The 16,945-nt window shown below is 48.6% G+C and overlaps 1 protein-coding gene across 1 annotated transcript in view; it reads right to left on the minus strand.

Moving 5' to 3' along the window:
* Positions 1-16,945, minus strand: part of cubn (cubilin (intrinsic factor-cobalamin receptor)) — a 450,080-nt gene that overhangs the window by 364,191 nt on the left and 68,944 nt on the right. The window contains exons 12-13 of the mRNA XM_038796451.1: positions 14,095-14,251; positions 622-800 (exon numbers count right to left, since the gene is read on the minus strand). Of these exons, the coding sequence (XP_038652379.1) occupies positions 622-800; positions 14,095-14,251 (336 nt within the window). The remainder of the gene's footprint in view (positions 1-621; positions 801-14,094; positions 14,252-16,945) is intronic.

Below are 16,945 nucleotides of genomic sequence, written 5' to 3' on the forward strand. Positions count from 1 at the left end.
AAAGTATTTCCGTATAATCTAAAAAATTTATGACTCCCACATTGCATGTTTCGGTCCTTGCTACAGCGAAAACTGCGTCTGTGTGAACTCAGCACTAAGTTCAAATGGCCCTGCTGAGTTCAGGTTTCCCCATGTGCAATTCACACCCTAACCCACCAGCAAAAATGGGATGTGCCATAAATGGCGGGATGGGACTTGCAGGTCTTGCACCTGTCAGCCTTTATTGAGACAGCTCCGTGAAAATCTGACTGAACATTTCAATTGAAATTCTTTATCAGAACTGGATTGTACCTGAATCATAAACCTGTCTTTTGGTTTCAACTGATAATGAACATATTGTTTAATATCTACATTTTTAAACAGTTAAAGGGTAACAATTCCTCCTCTCGAACTGAGAATAATGATGCAGGTATAGTTATTTCAGCTGTTATTCTTAATTAGCACCATCATCTGAGTTCTAAAACAAAAATCGTGTTTCAATATTATTAATGTCTTGAAGATGAATGTCTGATCATGTTTTTGAGGCAGATTTAAGCCTGATAAATTACAAATTGTGGATAGTAACTATTGTGTCATTTCTGATTTCACTTATGGCATGATCAAGAATTCTTGCTCCCATACCTCTAGGTAGTCATGGCTACAGTTTGTAGCATCCTCAATGTCCAAGGAAATGAAGTTGAGTGTGACCACTTGTCCTTCTGACTGGTTGATAATCCACTCGCAAGATTTGTTATGTGGGTACGAGTTTGGATAATAAGGAGACTTTATTATTCCATTGCCATTCAGTGTGCCACCACATGCTGTGTAGAAGCATCAGGAAACAATTTAGAAATCGTAAAAAAGCATAACATTAACGGGATAAACATTGTAGCTTAAAATTAGTGACCGGAATTCTTTTCCAATTGCTCAGAAGGTGATGAATTGCTCATCTGTGGAACTGAACTACTGATTCAGCAGATTCCAGATCTCCCTCCGCCCCTCCTCACTGTGTGTGCTGTTAATTGAATCCAGTTGAGATCACTCTATGTTACTATACAGTGGTGGATCTGGGGTGAGGCAGGATGAAATCAACCAGGGGTTCCACCCTGTTATTATCCAACAAGCCTGCAGGAATATGTACATGTGTGGGTGTTAGCTGGAGTCAGGAAAAGGCCAGCAGATAGTGCAAGAAATGGAAAAGAAAAAGTGACAGTAATTCTTGCAAGGTGACCATCACCATATATTAATAGTTCTATAGCGTTGATGTTTATTTGTATTTTGGGAATGAAATGTTTATTTGGATACTGCATTTTCTCTAAAAATGTGTAGTAAAATGCTTCTCGATCAGGCAACTTCTCATCTTGGGGGATTTTAACCTCCAGCTCAATTCATCACCTTCTCTTTTCTAAGTTTACCACCCCTCCACCCATCTTCCCTTCACACCTGGATGTAAACTCCCCAACCCATGCTCATAGCACCCACTTAACTTTGCCATCCTTTTCTTTTAATTCTTTCATGGGGTGTCAGTATCCCTGGCTAGGTCAGCTTTTATTGCCCATCCCTAATTGCCCTTGAGTTGGTGGTGAGTTGCCTTCTTGAACTGCTGCAGTCCATATGGTGTAGATACACCAACAAGTGCTACTACGGAGGGAGTTCAGGGATTTGGACCCAGTGACAGTGAAGGAACAGCGATATATTTCCAAATTAGGATGGTGTGTGACTTTGAAGAGAACTTACAGGTGTTTGATTTATTGTTTGATTGATTGATTTGATTTATTGTCGCATGTACCGAAGTACAGTAAAAAATATTTTTCTGCGGACGAGGGACCGCACACAGTACGAATGTAGTAGACAAAAGAATAACCAGCAGAGAACATTGACAAATGGTACATCGACAACCAGTGATTGGTTACAGTGCGGAACAAGGGGTCAAACAAAGCAAATACATGAGCAAGAGAAACATAGGGTGTCGTGAATGGTGTTCTTACAGGGAACAAATCAGTCCGAGGGGGAGTCATTGAGGCATCTTGTCGCTGTGGGGAAGAAGCTGTTCCTTTGTCTGGATGTGCGAGTCTTCAGACTTATGTACCTTCTGCCTGATGGAAGGGTCTGGAAGAAGACAATGCCTAGATGGGAGAGGTCTCTGATAATGTTGTCTGCCTTCCTGAGGCAGTGAGAGGTGTATACAGAATCAATGTGTGGGTGGCAAGCTTGTGTGATGCATTGGGCTGAGTTCACCACACTCTGCAGTTTCTTGCGATCTTGGGCTGAGCAGTTGCCATACCAGGCTGTGACGCAGCCGGATAGAATGCACCCAGATAGGTGGTGGTGTTCCTTTGAGTCTGCTGCCCATGTCCTTTTCAGTGGTAGAGGCCATGGGTTTGGAAGATGCTGTTGAAGGTGCCTTGCTGAGTTACTGCAGTGCATCTTTAAATGGTACACACTGTATGTTTGTTTGTTTGTTATTTACAGCAGAAAAGGAGGCTATTTAGCCCATCGGGTCTGCACCAGCTCCCAAAAGATTAACCTGGCTAGTCCCATTCCCTAGCTGCTACTATGGTGGTGGAAATTAAAGTTACTCAATGGGATTTTGATCAAGGGGACTGCCTTGTCCTGGGTGGTGTTGAGCGTTTTGAATCTTGTGGAAGCTGCACTTACCCAAGCAAGTGGGGAATATTCCATTATACTCCTTCCTTGTGCCTAGTAGATAGTGGGCAAGTTTTGGGGAGTCAGGAGATGAGTTACTCACCACAGTACTCAGACTTTCATCTGCGCTTTTCATAGAATCATACAGTACAGAATAGGCCCTTCGGCCCATCAAACCTACACTGGCAAAAGAAATCTACTCTAATCTACAAATCCCACTTCCCAGCACTTGGCCCATAGCCTTGAATTTTAGCTACAATTTATATGGTTGGTCCAGTTCAGTTTCTGGTCAATGATAACAATAGTGGGGTATTCCAATGATAACAATAGTGAAGGGGAGGTGGTTTGATTCCCCTTTGTTGGCGATAGTCGTTACCTGGTACTTGTGTGTCACAAATGCTATTTGCCATTTATCAGCCCAAGCTGAAGTACTCTCCAGGGCTTGCTGCAATTGGACATGGACTGCTTCAGTATGTGAAGAGTGGTGAATGATACTGAACATTGTACAATCATCAGTGAACATCCCCACTTCTGGCCTCATGGTGAAGGGAGGTTATTGATGAAACTGCTGAAGATGGTTGACCCTGACCATTCCCATAGTATCAATCACAGATAAGGCCATCTCTGATCACTTCTTAATATCGCTTTCCACCCACACACCCTGCTTCTTCCGCCAAGCTTTACTTCCTCCCGTATTCGTCCTGAAGAAAAAGTCTCCCCCATTTAAATTGGAACCACCCTCAAGATTTGTACTGTCTAGCTATTGCCCGCTGTTCACCACATCTCTATCCATCTGCTCAGCCACACTCTACCTTTGATGCCTCAGTCTGCAATAAAACCACTACTCTCACCCTCGTCATCTCTGCCTCTTTATGGCCAAGGGACACAAACTTGAACAGATCTGGTGACATCACTTAAAACACTATCAGCTCCTGTTCTCATTGGCTAAAACTGCTCACCATTCTCACATCATTCTAGATTTAAAAGGGAACTCACCACTAACCACTCAGATTCCCTTCTCGGCTCCCATGTTGACTGACATTTTAAATGGTTCTCCTGCTTCACGGGTTTTTCCTCCTTCAAATCTACTGTCATCACAATTCTCCTCAAAAAAACACTTGATCGCTGCATCTTTGCAAACTACGACCCCACTTCTAATATAAAAGCAAAACACTACGCAAGCTGGAAATCTGAACTGAAAACACACAATGCTGGAAAGACTCAGCAGGTCTGGCAGCATCTGTGGAGACAGAAAGAGAGTTAATGGGTGCGATTTAACGGAAAAGTTTCTAAGTGTGTTGGCGAGCTTCCTGACGTTCGGCCTGGCAAGGCTGTCACCGCTATAAAACCATATGCGTCCACATTACGAGGCTCCATGGGCTTCTTGCCGCAACTGATGTTCCCACCGGCAAATCCGCAGGGCCTACGCTTGCCAGTCGCCAGCTAACAAGGGAGAACAGCACGTAAACCGATCCTACACAGTCAACCCCACTCAGTCTGCAGCCGTGCCACATGATTCGGGTTGCCAAACTGGGCAGATTATTGGACGCGGTAGAGGCCAGATGGGATACCCTGTTTCCCAAGGGTCAGCCACAAGGCAGCCAGTGCCAGCTGGGAGGAAGTGGCAGCGGCCGTCAGCTCGGGGAGTGTGACCAGGAGGACCAGCACACAGTGCCACAAGAAGATCAACAACCTTCACCGGCCACATGGGTGAGTTGGTACCAGACCCCCAACCCCCCCAAGCCGTGAGCCCACCCCGAGCTCCCCTGAGCCCCCACTAATGTTAGGACTCTAACGTTATGAGGAACGGGCACTGGAGGCCACGGGGGTGGCCCAGGACAGATAAGTAACCAGTGTAGAGGTTGAACATATGGGGCAGAGCTGAGGGTCTACTGGCCCCCAACATGAGTTGTTAATGCCATACAGAATGACCCATCCCTCCCACTGACCACATGTCCATTCTCCCACAGGATCTCCATTTCGACGCCGCTGGCCATCCAGAGTGATGTCCGCAACTCCCGGATGCCTGGGTGTTCGAATGTTGGCTGTTCTGTCTTAGTGTTGCCTCCCGCAGTGTTCAGGTATCACGCTCTTATTGAGATGCTAGGCAATAACCCCCACATGCTATATAGCCTGCCCACCCACGGGAATACACTTGGGATGTGTGAAGCACTCATTTAACTATGATTGCCAATTCCCAATTAGCAATAGCCTTCAGCCGTGCGGCCAGAGGCCTCCGTGGTCAGTGGGAGTTATGGGTTGTCTGTGGAGTGGGTGAAGAGGGGCTGGGGTTGCCCCACGGAACAGATGATCCAAGGGTTGGCATGGAGGGCCCGTGGGCGCTGAGACACCCATGTTCCCACCCCACCCTGCTCAGCCCAGCCCAATGGCGGCCACACCCACCCACCTCCCTCCGAGGGCAGCCCACCCTGACTGAGGCTGGCCTCCCCGGGGGCTCCCCCAACTCCCTCTGAGCGCCGGGGCAGCAGGCCCAGCACCCCCAGGCACATTGTCATGGAGCAAAGATGGCTACTCACCTCCTCGGGTCCCCTCAGCAGCCCTTCCACTAGCTTCATGTTTTTAAAAAGGAGTACTAATCGGCGCCCACGTGGCCACTTGCTGGGGAGGCCATTAGACCATGGGATAGATAGGGAGTCACTCCTGTTAATTGTATGGAGATTGGGCTTAAGTGGTGATTATTGGTTTCTTGCCACGTTAAGGCAGGATCCTGATTTCACCAATGGGAGGGGCCTGGTTAGATCGGGCCCAGGGAGGATCTCGATTTTGTCCTCTCCTGTGTTGAACAGCCTTGTTGCACTCTCGCTTAAGTGCAAAGTAGCCATTAAATCATGCACAACGTTTCAAGTCCATATGACTCTTCTTCCCAGCTGCAGAGGGACAGAAATGTGGTGGAGAAGGTGGAGCAGAATACTTTTCTCTGCAAAGTTCTTGAATATGTTGACACCTCCTTAATGCGTGCCAATCTTTCCTCAAATTACATGTTTGAATCCCTCCAATCATGGGTGTGATCTACTGGTTGCATTGCACTCTCGCTCGAATGCAACGCGCGCAGCAGATGCTGGGAGAGGCCACTCACGGCTTCCAGACAGACTTCAAATGTCATGTGAAAGTACCTTTAAGAGTACCTTTAAGAAATTGATGTTTCTTAAATAGCTGTAGTGGATGTACCTTTAAGAAATGGGGTTTATCAAATCGCTGCAGTGATGTCAGAGCGTGGCTGTCTGCTTTACTTTCGCTTTGGGCTGGCAGCTACAGGGCGTGTTTGGTTTTGTTTTGCAGATTGGGAGCTGCATCCAGAGAAGCAAGATGTAATTCTGATCTCTCTCTGTAGGAAAAGAATGCCTTCTTGCTAATTTAACAGTGATAACTGCTCTCAGTAGAGAATTTAAACCTGCTGTCGTTCTGTAAAAAGGGTTTTTTGTTTTATGGATGTTGCAAGGAAAGATTAAGGGTTCCTTATAGAGTACTGTATTCTTTGGGGGGAGTATTGAGTTGATAGTTGCTAAGATGTTTACTGTGTGTGTTTAAAAATGTTAACTGGATTCATAGAATAAACATTGTGTTTTGTTTAAAAACACTTTTAGCTTTCTGTTGCACCACACCTGTAAAGTGGACCCTTGTGCTCCCATAACCAAAATCTATTTAAAGTTATTGGTCAGGCCGAAGTGGTGCAGGGCGATCTGGCCCCGGGGGATGCCCCGCGATCGGGGCCCTCCGATCCGCGGGTGGGCCTGTGCCATGGGGGCACTCTTTTCCTTCCACGTCGGCCATAGCCTTCGCGATGGCCGACGTGGAAGTGACCCCCCCCCCCCTGCGCATGCGAGGGGATGACGCCAGCAACCGCTGACGCTCCCGCGCATGCGCGGACCTCCGCTGGCCCCAGCTGGCGTGGCGCCAAAGGCCTTCCACGTGAGCCGGCAGGACGGCAACGACTCCGGCGCGGGCCTAGCCCCTCAAGGTGAGGGCTTGGCTGCGAAAGGTGCGGAGAAATCCGTACCTTTGGTTCAGCCCGACGCCGGAATGGTTCACGCCATTCCATCCCGCCGGGACCCCCGCCCCGATGGGTAGCGGAGAATCCCATCCCAAAAGCTGTTCAACCACCATGTCAGCACTCACTGACTTGCACTGGCTTAGATTTAAGCAAAACTTCAATTTTAAAATTTTCAACCTTATTTGGAAATTCCTCCATGTCCTCGCCCTTTACTTCAAAGAACAGTACAGCACAGGAACAGGCCCTTTGGCCCTCCAAACCTGTGGCAGTCATGTTGCCTGTCTAAACTAAAACCTTCTGCACTTCCAAGGTCCGTATCCCATCCTATTCATGTATTTGTCAAGATGCCTCTTAAACGCCACTATTTTACCTGCTTCCACCACCTTCTCCGGCAGCGAATTCCAGGCATTTGACTCCCCATTCTCTGCTTAAAAAGCTTCCCTCGGGGGAGGCACGTGGCACAGTGGTTAGCATTGCTGCCTACGGCGTTGAGGACCCGGGTTCGATTCCCGGCCTTGGGTCACTGTCCGTGTGGAGTTTGCACATTCTCCCCGTGTCTGCGTGGGTTTCACCCCCACAACCCAAAGATGTGCAGGGTAGGTGGATTGGCCATGTTAAATTGAGCCTTAATTGGAAAAAAATAATTGGGTACTCTAAATTTATTTAAAAATAGAAAAAAAAGCTTCCCTCCCACATCTCTTCTAAATTTCCCCCTCGCACCGTAAACCTATGGACCCTAGCAATTGACTTTTCCACCCTGGGAAACAGTGTTCGACTATCCACTCTGTCCATAATTTTGTAAACCACTATCAGGTCGCCCATCAACTTCCTTTGTTCCAGTGAAAAGAATCCGAGTTTATCCAAACTCTCCTTGTATCTGATACCCCCCAAACCAGGCAACACTCTCTTCTGTAGCCTCTCAAAAGTATCCATATCCTCTGTCTTCTATAACCGAGCCAGTTCTGAATCCAACTTGCCAGCTCACCTCTGATCCTATGTGACTTCACCTTTTGTGCCAGTCTGCCATGAGGGACCTTGTCAAAAGCTTTACTGAAGTCCATGTAGACAACACCCACTGTCCTTCCTTCCTCGATCATCTTCGCCAATACCTCAAAAAACTCCATCAAGTTAGTGAGACACAGCCTCCCCTTCACAAAACCATGCCGCCTATCGCTAGTAAGTCAACTTGTTTCCCAATGTGAGTGAATCATATCCCTAAGAAACTTTTCCAATAATTTAGGGCAGCACAGTAGCACAAATGGATAGCACTGTGCCTTCTCAGCGCCAGGGTCCCAGGTTCAATTCCCCACTGAGTCACTGTCTGAGCGGAGTCTGCACGTTCTCCCCGTGTCTGTGTGGGTTTCCTTTGGGTGCTCCGGTTTCCTCCCACAGTCTAAAGATGTGCAGGTTAGGTGGATTGGCCATGATAAATGCCCCTTAGTGACCAAAAAGGTTAGGAGGGATTATTGGGTTATGGGGACAGGGTGGAAGTGAGGGCTTAAGTGGGTCGGTGCAGACTCAATGGGCCGAATGGCCTCCTTCTGCACTGTCTGTTCTATATTCTATATATTCTAATTACCCTGCCACTGACGTAAGGCCTATCATTTCCTGGTTTATCCCAGATACCTTCTTAAACAAGGAACAACACTGGCTATTCTCCAATCTACTGGGACCTCACCTGCAGCCAAGGCCCCTTGTCTCCCTCAGTATTCTGGGATAGATTCCATCGGGCCTTGGGGACTTATCTACCTTAATGATTTTGAAGGCGCCCAACACCTCCTCCTTTTTTGTATTGGCATAACCCAGACTATCTACAAACCCTTTCTTCGACTCATCATCCACCAAGTACTTCTCATTGGTGGATATTGATGCAAAGTACTCATTCAGTACCTCGCTCAGTTCCTCTGGCTCCACACATAGATTCCCTCCCCTGTCCTTGAGTGGGTCAACACTTTCCCTGGCTACCCTCTTGCTCCTTATAAATGGATAAAATGCCTTGTGATGCTCCATAATCCTGTTTGCCAAGGACATTTCATGACCCCTTTCAGCCCTCCTAACTCCTTGCTTAAGTTCCTTCCTATTTTCGTTATTTTCTTCCAGGATTTGTCTCTTCTCAGTCTTCTGGACCTTACAAATGCTTCCTTTTTCTTTTTTAAGGTTCACAATATCCCTTGTTATCCAAGGTTCCCAAAACTTGCCATACTTATCCTTCACCTTCACAAGGAACATGCCAGTCCTGAATTCTAATCAACTGATGTTTGAAAGTCTCCCACATGTCAGATGTTGATTTATCCTCAAGCAGCATCAGTTCCTGCCAAATATTGTTGCTCCTTTAAGACAGGGGCCGGGATTCTCTCACCCCAGGGCCGGGTCGGAGAATCGCCGGGACCGGCGCAAATCGTGCCATGCCGCCCCGACACCGGTCCACCGATTGTCCCGAGAGCGGAGAACTGGTGCCATTGGTGCCGGCGCGGTCAGCGCAGCGCCAGTCGGGGGCCACTCTGTGGCGATTCTCAGTCCGGGATGGGCCAAGCGGCCACACTAACAAAGTCAAGTCCCGCCGGCACCGTCCACACTTGCTCTTAGCCGGCGGGACTTTTGGCGTGGATGCATCTGGGGCGGCCTGGTGGGGGGGGAGAGGGGTCCAACCCCAGGGCGGGGGGGTGGCTCCGCTGCGGCGTGGCCCACGATCGGGGCATACCGATCGGCGGGCTGGCCTCTCAGGCTGGGGGCCTCTTTTGTTCCGCGCCGGCCCCTGTAGCCCTACGCCATGTTGCATCGGGGCCGGCAGGGAGAAGGCAGCCACTGCACATACGCAGCAATCGCACCGGTCCCACTGCGCATGCGCAGGCCCGTGGTGCCCATCTGATGCCAGGGATCAGCAGCTGGAGCAGCATGGGTCACTCCAGTGCCCTGCTGGCCCCCTGTAGGTGTCAGAATTGCCGCTCCTAAGGCCATGTTGACGCCGTTGAGAAATGTGACGGCGTTTATGACGAAGTCAACACTTAGCCTCAGGATCAGAGAATCCTGCCCAGGGTTTTCAAACTCAGGGTCATGACCCGCGGGTGGGTCGTGGGCGGGTGTCAGGTGGGTCGTGGAGCGATCGGTTGTGGCGTTCCTGATTGCGGGACGAAGACCCCAATGACCGCGAGCGTTGACATGGCCACGCAATGCTAACGGTGGAGCCAGCTTGGAGCTCCGCTCTGGTGTTCATCCTCTGCGCGCTGCTTGACTCGTCACCGCCACCAATCGGCAGTATGCGACCTGCGGCTCCGGGCTCAAGCTGTTCAGCTGCCAGTACAACGTCCGCTTACACTCCCACGATGTGAAATATTGATCATGTGGTCAGCAGTCTGTGACTGGGGTGGATGCAGCCACTAGACAGTGAGAGGGAAGCCAGGTCAGGCCTGTCGATGAAGGAATACTGATCAAATGAAGCCAGTTAATACAGTTGACACATGTCAATACTGGAAGAAAACTACAGTCATCACTTTGTGTCACTGCTTTCTGGAAAGCAGGAATGATGTGGAGATGCCAGCGTTGGACTGGGGTGAGCACAGTAAGAAGTCTTACAACACCAGGTTAAAGTATAACATGTTTGTTTCAAACACTAGCTTTCAGAGCACTGCTCCTTCCTCAGGTGAATGAAGAGGTATGTTCCAGAAACATATATATAGACAAAGTCAAAGATGCCAGACAATGCTTAGAATGCGAGCGTCTGCAGGTAATCAAGTCTTTACAGATCCAGAGATAGGGGTAACCCCAGGTTAAAGAGGTGTGAATTGTCTCAAGCCAGGACAGTTGGTAGGATTTCGCAAGCCCAGGCCAGATGGTGGGGGATGAATGTAATGCGACATGAATCCCAGGTTGAGGCCGCACTCATGTGTGCGGAACTTGGCTATATTTTTCTCCTCCGCGATTCTGCGTTGTTGCGTGTCCTGAAGGCCGCCTTGGAGAACGCTTATCTGGAGATCAGAGGCTGAATGCCCTTGACTGCTGAAGTGTTCCCCGACTGGAAGGGAACATTCCTGCCTGGTGATTGTCGCACGATATCCGTTCATTCTTTGTCGCAGCGACTGCATGGTCTCATCAATGTACCACGCTTCGGGACATCCTTTCCTGCAGCGTATGAGGTAGACATGTTGTTCCCTTCATGTTGGCCTTATAGGTGGCCGGGAAGTGTTTGTGCGGGGGTTGAGAGTCGGGCGTGCGACTGTCGTGGGGTCTCTTTTTTGGGCCTAGCTCCGGGGTCCGAGTCCGCCATGGAGCACGGCAGGCCGCTGGAGGCTGCGGCTGTGCACATGCACGGCCTCTGACTCAGAGGTGCAAGGGCCCATATCTGCAACAAAAGCTGCGAGATCTACTCCGGGTCCCTGCTAGTCCCCTGCGTCCCTTTGTCCAACTTTTTCTGCCGTTTTGACGCCTGCGTGGGGACATGGTCCCAATAATAGAGAATCCAGCCCCATGTGTGTTATATGCAGGGAAGTACTGGCAAATTAAAGTTCAAAACCCTCAAATCTTCAAAGGCGAGTTCGAGTGCAAACACTTGATTTTTTTCAAAGGATGCAGCACGAACTTAAATGATCAGATGAAGTCCTTAGCAGAAATGTAACATTGAATGACGAAGCACGTGAGATTGTGAGGGCCAAGCAGGCTCACCTGCAGCATTAAAGGTAAGTGATAATGGTGTGTCGCGAAGGTCAGCCGGCGTGGGTTCCCGAAGGTCCACTGTTTGGTAAAAGTGGATCCGGGAAAAAAAGTTTTATATTTTGTTTTATTTAGTCTCTGCGAAGCACCTTGGATGTTCAATTACATTAAAAGTGCTGTATAAATATAGACTTGTTGTTAAATTTGAGTCGAAGATATTTGTGTGTGTTATATTCAAAAGATTATGGTATCCACCCTAGAAAACCAGATAAAGGCATTTTCTCAAAAGGCTAACTGTGCAAATGAATGTTTTCTTTTACAACTAAGCTGTTACATCAGAACTTTAGAAATGTGAACTATTTCTCCCTTTGTTTTCAGTGCAGGAAGCTATTTTTAAATGTTACTCGCAGAAAAGAATGCTAATGGGGAATGGATTTTTGGTAAAATGGTATTGGTCTGAAATATAAATGCCCAAATTTGCACATGATGTTGCTGTATGTTGTTTTGGTTTACACAAATAGTTTCATATATATTAGACACTGCTAAATCTGTTCTGATGTCATTTTATTTTAAGGGGATTGACCAATGAGAGTGCTTCAGATGATCAAAGTCCTTTCTTCCCGAATTTCAATTCCACTCAGACTGATATACAAAAATCTCTTCCCTTTGTTGGTCTTAATTGCTCACAGGATTTTGTATTCAAATGTGAATAGGAGAAAAGGTGTACTGAAAACAGGAAAGAACGTTCATTTTTTAAATAGGACACATTGACCAATTTTTCTTTCCAAAAAGAAACTCTGTTCAGAGAAACATCCCATTCTCAGTTTCTTGGAATGCTAGGTCAGTGAGTTTACCCACGTACTTTTATAGGTTTAAAGAAAACAAGCATAATGTTAACTAGCCACATGCCACCATTCTTTTCTAATTCTCTATGTTACTACTTTTTGGATGTTCTTTTACTTAATATAATTTTTTCTTTTCTGTGCTAATTTTTCTTCTATTGTTACATATGGTCTAAAATGTACAGCACAGAAACAAGCCATTTGGCCCAACTGATCTATGGAGGTTATAGAGTCATCAAGTTTTACAGCTCAAAAAAGAGGCCCTTCAGCCCATCGTGTGGCCAGCAAGCACCTATCTATTCTATTCCTACTTTCCGGCACTTGGTCCATAGCCTTGTATTCTATGGAGTTTCAATGCTCATCTAAATGCTTCATAAATGTCATGAGGGCACCTGCTTCTACCACCCTTTCAGGCAGTGAGTTCTACATTCTCACCATACTCTGAGTGAAAAGGTTCCCTCCCAAATCCACTTAAATCTCCTGCCCCTTACCTTAAATCAATGCCCTCTGGTTATTGACCCCTCTGCTCAGGGGAAAAGTTCCTTCCTAACTGCCCTATCTATGACACTTGTAATTTTGTACACCTCAATCAGGTCCCCCCTCAGCCTCCTCTGCTTTAAGGAAAAAACCCCAGCTGAAACGTTCCAGCCCAGGCAACATCCTGGTGAATTTCCTCTGCACCCTTTCTAATGCAATTACACCCTTTCTCGAGCGTGGCGACCAAAACCGCACACAATACTCTAGCTGTGACCTAATGAGTGTTCTACACAGCTCCATCATAACCTCCCTGCTCTTACATTTAAACCATTCTAAACTAAAATATAAAATACTGGACAATCTCAGCAGGTCTGACAGCATCTGTGGTGAGAGAAGGGAGCTACTGTTTCGAGTCAGGATGACTCTTTATCAAAGCTAGCGAGAACTGGAAATAGGATCAGGTTAATACTGTTGTAGCACGTGGAGCAGTGGGACTGGATAGGGGGCCAGTAATAGGTGGAGATTGACAAAGATGTCATGGACAGAAAGGCAACTTGAATGCATTGTTGAGTGCTCCCTTCCATCTGCTTACTGGTCATCCAGAGTAGACAAATGGATGAGGATGGGGTGGGGGGGGGGGGGTGAAATTGTCCTGCTTTTTGTGTACATGAGATTTCTGTACAATTTTCCACATTGCGAGGTAGATGCCGGTGTTGTAGCTGTACTGGAACAGCTTGGCTTAGGGTGCAGCATACTGGAGCCTAAGTCTTTGCTACTATTGCTGAAATATTGTCAGGGCCTTTGCAGTACTCAGTTCCTTCAGCCATTTCTTAACGTCACATGGAGTGAATAGAATTGACTGAAGACTGGTAACTATGCCGACCTCCTGAGGAGGCCTGGAGCAAAGGAATAGTGAACATTTGAATCATATTCTTGTGTTTGTGTTCAGATCTTTGCAACCTTAATGTCTCGTGTAATATAGTTCATTTTTCTTGTTTAATGAATGTTTTATTTTTTGTGTTAAAGTTCATCAGCAGACCTCTGTTCAGTAACTGACCTCCACGGTTGTAAAAAAAAATGCAGGTTAAGATCTGACAAGCCAGGTTTCAATCTGGGATCTGACTTGTCCAGTATTACAATTAGTTGGGATCATAGCAGGGTGGACTACAGCGACTCAGGAAGACTGTTCACCACCACCCTCTTGAGAGGGTAATTAGGGATGGACAAGAACTGCTGGCTTTACTAGCAGCATTCATATCCCATGAATGAATAAAAAAACTGGAATGCTTATATGGATGGGAATGCAACAGCATGTTCAGGAGCTTACCCGGTGAGAATATATTAGTACCCATCTGTGCTCTATCATTTCATGCCACAGCAAATCAAAACTTGACCATGGCCATGGTACTTGTAAGGCCGGCTTGGCACACATTACTGTTGTGCTCGATCATTGACCAGATTTTATAAATAAAAGTAAAAGAGAATCCTTACCAACTTCATATAGAGCAAGGAAACCTCCTTTTGCAACAGAAGCATCTGCTTTAAACTTAAGCCACAATGTGTTTCTAGTGCTGGTAATGGGAGCTGGGACGGTTGCATTGCAGAATTTGCCGATTAGAGGGTCTGTCTCTGCTTCACCATCATGAACCTAAAATGCAAATAAAATTTAGAGAAAGATCAAACTAAATATACTCCAGTGGTTTATGACTGTGCTCATTATTGAAATCATTATGAATGAAGCAGATAAATAACCAATGTTGAAACAGGCACTTAAGCAATATTGTCATTTATAAAGCCATTTTAGATTCCACTTAGCACCATTGTAACCCCTAATCTAACTAAACGTTTTCAGTAGGTTCAAGCCCTGACCTTCAGTCCTTAACTAGACTGACATCCAAGTGCAGTTATGAGGTAGTATTCAATGATTTGAGGTGCCATCTTGGAGTCCATAGAATCCCGACAGTGCAGAAGGAGGCCATTCGGCCCATTGAGTCTGCACCGACACTCTGAAAGAGCACCCTACCTAGGACAACTCCCCTGCACTATCCTTGTAACCGCACCTAACCTGCACATCCCAGGACACTCAGGGACAATTTACAGGGCCATTCCACCTAACCTGCTCATCTTTGGAATGTGGGAGGAAAGCAGAGCACCCAGAGGAAACTCACACAGAGGCGGGGAGAGCATGCAAACCCCGTACAGTCACCCAGGGCGGGAATTGAACCTGGGTCCCTGGAGCTATGAGGCAGCAGTGCTAGCCATTATGCCACCATGCTTCCCCTTCTGGAACAAAAAGTTAAATGAAGTGGAGATGGAAATCTTCAGCACACACCCAAATCTAAGTGTTGGAATGCATCAACACAGTAAGCTTGCAGGGTCAGAGGGAGGTATATATATTTGAATAAAGTTAGCAATGCATTGGCACTGCCTGTCTGCCCAAAAGGCAGCAAATCGTAGAAATGTGACTGGTCGTATCTGGGGAAGATCTTTGCCATCTGTCCCACAAAGAATACTGCCTTGCTCCTCCACCCCTAACTCTACAGCCATTTTGTAAGGGAGTCACACTTGAATAAACCCTTTAACATGATTAGATCTTTCTTCTGAGATCGCAGTTTGGATCCTACTATTTAGCAACCTGTTAAACCTGATCTATCAGATATAACTGATGGAACACTGGGCTATTTTGAGAGCTGGGAGCACAGGAACTCTGAGCACTGGGAGTCCCCACTCCTTTTTATATCAAATGGCGGGCGCGATTCTCCGATGCTGCGCCGCATCGGGAAAGTCGTTGTGAACTCGGCCAAATTCCACGCTGGCGCGAAACGGCCCCGATCACGATCGATTCTGGCCCCGGAAATGGGCTAGGAGCGGGGCCACAGGAAACATAGGGGGGTGACATCTGAAGCCCGCGACGCCCGACTGACGGCCGAATGACGCCCAAATGACGCCGCTCCGCGTCGTAAAAGGGCATGAGCGACGACAACAAGGGAGGGGGTGAAATGTCGGAGCCACGGAGGGCCGCCCCGAGGTTCCGTGATACGGACCTGGAGACCCTCCTCGATGAGGTGGAGCAGCGCAGGGGCATCATCTGCCCAAGACGAGGGCATCGCCACCCTTCCAGCGATGTGCGACGGGCCTGGCGTGAGTTGGGCACGGCAGTCAGTGCTGTGGGGCAGACCCTCGGTGTGGGGAGCAGTGCCGCAAGAGCTTCCACGACCTCGCCAGGGCTGCCAGGGTAAGTGCCACGAGGGTGCCCCCGGGTCACAACCATCCCACCCCCCCATGGTCTGTTCATCACCCCCCCCCCCCCCCCCAATGTCCTCATCACACACCTCCCTCCCGGGCACGAGGGGGAGGGGGGGGGGGCTGAGAAGTGAGTGGAGGGTGGTTTAACAAAGTTGTTCAGACCCACATGAGCGCTGCGACCCCCCTGGAGAGATGCCATGGTGTAGCTGCAACTTTCCCCCCACCCTGTGCCAATATCTTGAACGCCTGATGTTCCCTGCTGAATTGTGATGGTCTATCTATGCCCCCCCTCAAACAGGACAAGACTTGCTCACAACACCCAGGAGCGCAACAGGACCGGAGGGGGTTCACCCATTCCGCACCCCCTGACAGTGTTCGAGCAGAGGGCACTGGACCTTGCTGGGGGATCTGCCATCCGGGAGGTCGCGCAATGCGGGATTGGAGGTGCAGAACCAAGTGAGACAGCCCTGCATGACACCCCTCCCCCCCCCCCCCCCCCCCCCCACCCCCAGCCCATCCTCTGTCCCCGCACACTCTACCCACTGGACCCCCCCATTCTCTGTCCCCTCACACTCTGCCCACTGGACCCCCCATCCTCTGTCCCCTCACACTCTGCCCACTGGACCCCCCATCCTCTGTCTCCTCACACTCTACCCACTGGACCCCCCATCCTCTGTCCTCTCACACTCTACCCACTGGACCCTCCATCCTCTGTCCCCTCACACTCTACCCACTGGACCCTCCATCCTCTGTCCCCTCACACTCTACCCACTGGACCCTCCATCCTCTGTCCCCTCACACTCTACCCACTGGACCCCCCATCCTGTGTTCCCTCACACTCTGCTCACTGGACCCCCCATCCTCTGTCCCCTCACACTCTGCCCACTGGACCCCCCCCATCTTCTGTCCCCTCACTCTACCCACTGGACCCCCATCCTCTGTCCCCTCACACTCTACCCACTGGACCTCCCATCCTCTGTGCCCTCAGACTCTACCCACTGGACCATCCTACGCCCGGCTGAGCGTGTCTAACCCCATATTATTCTGTTCCCTAGGGCCAGCTGACGAACGTCCAGGGCCGTCTGGTGCCACACAC

This window comes from Scyliorhinus canicula, chromosome 5 (genome assembly GCF_902713615.1).
Source record: "Scyliorhinus canicula chromosome 5, sScyCan1.1, whole genome shotgun sequence".
NCBI classification, from domain to species: Eukaryota; Metazoa; Chordata; class Chondrichthyes; order Carcharhiniformes; family Scyliorhinidae; genus Scyliorhinus; species Scyliorhinus canicula.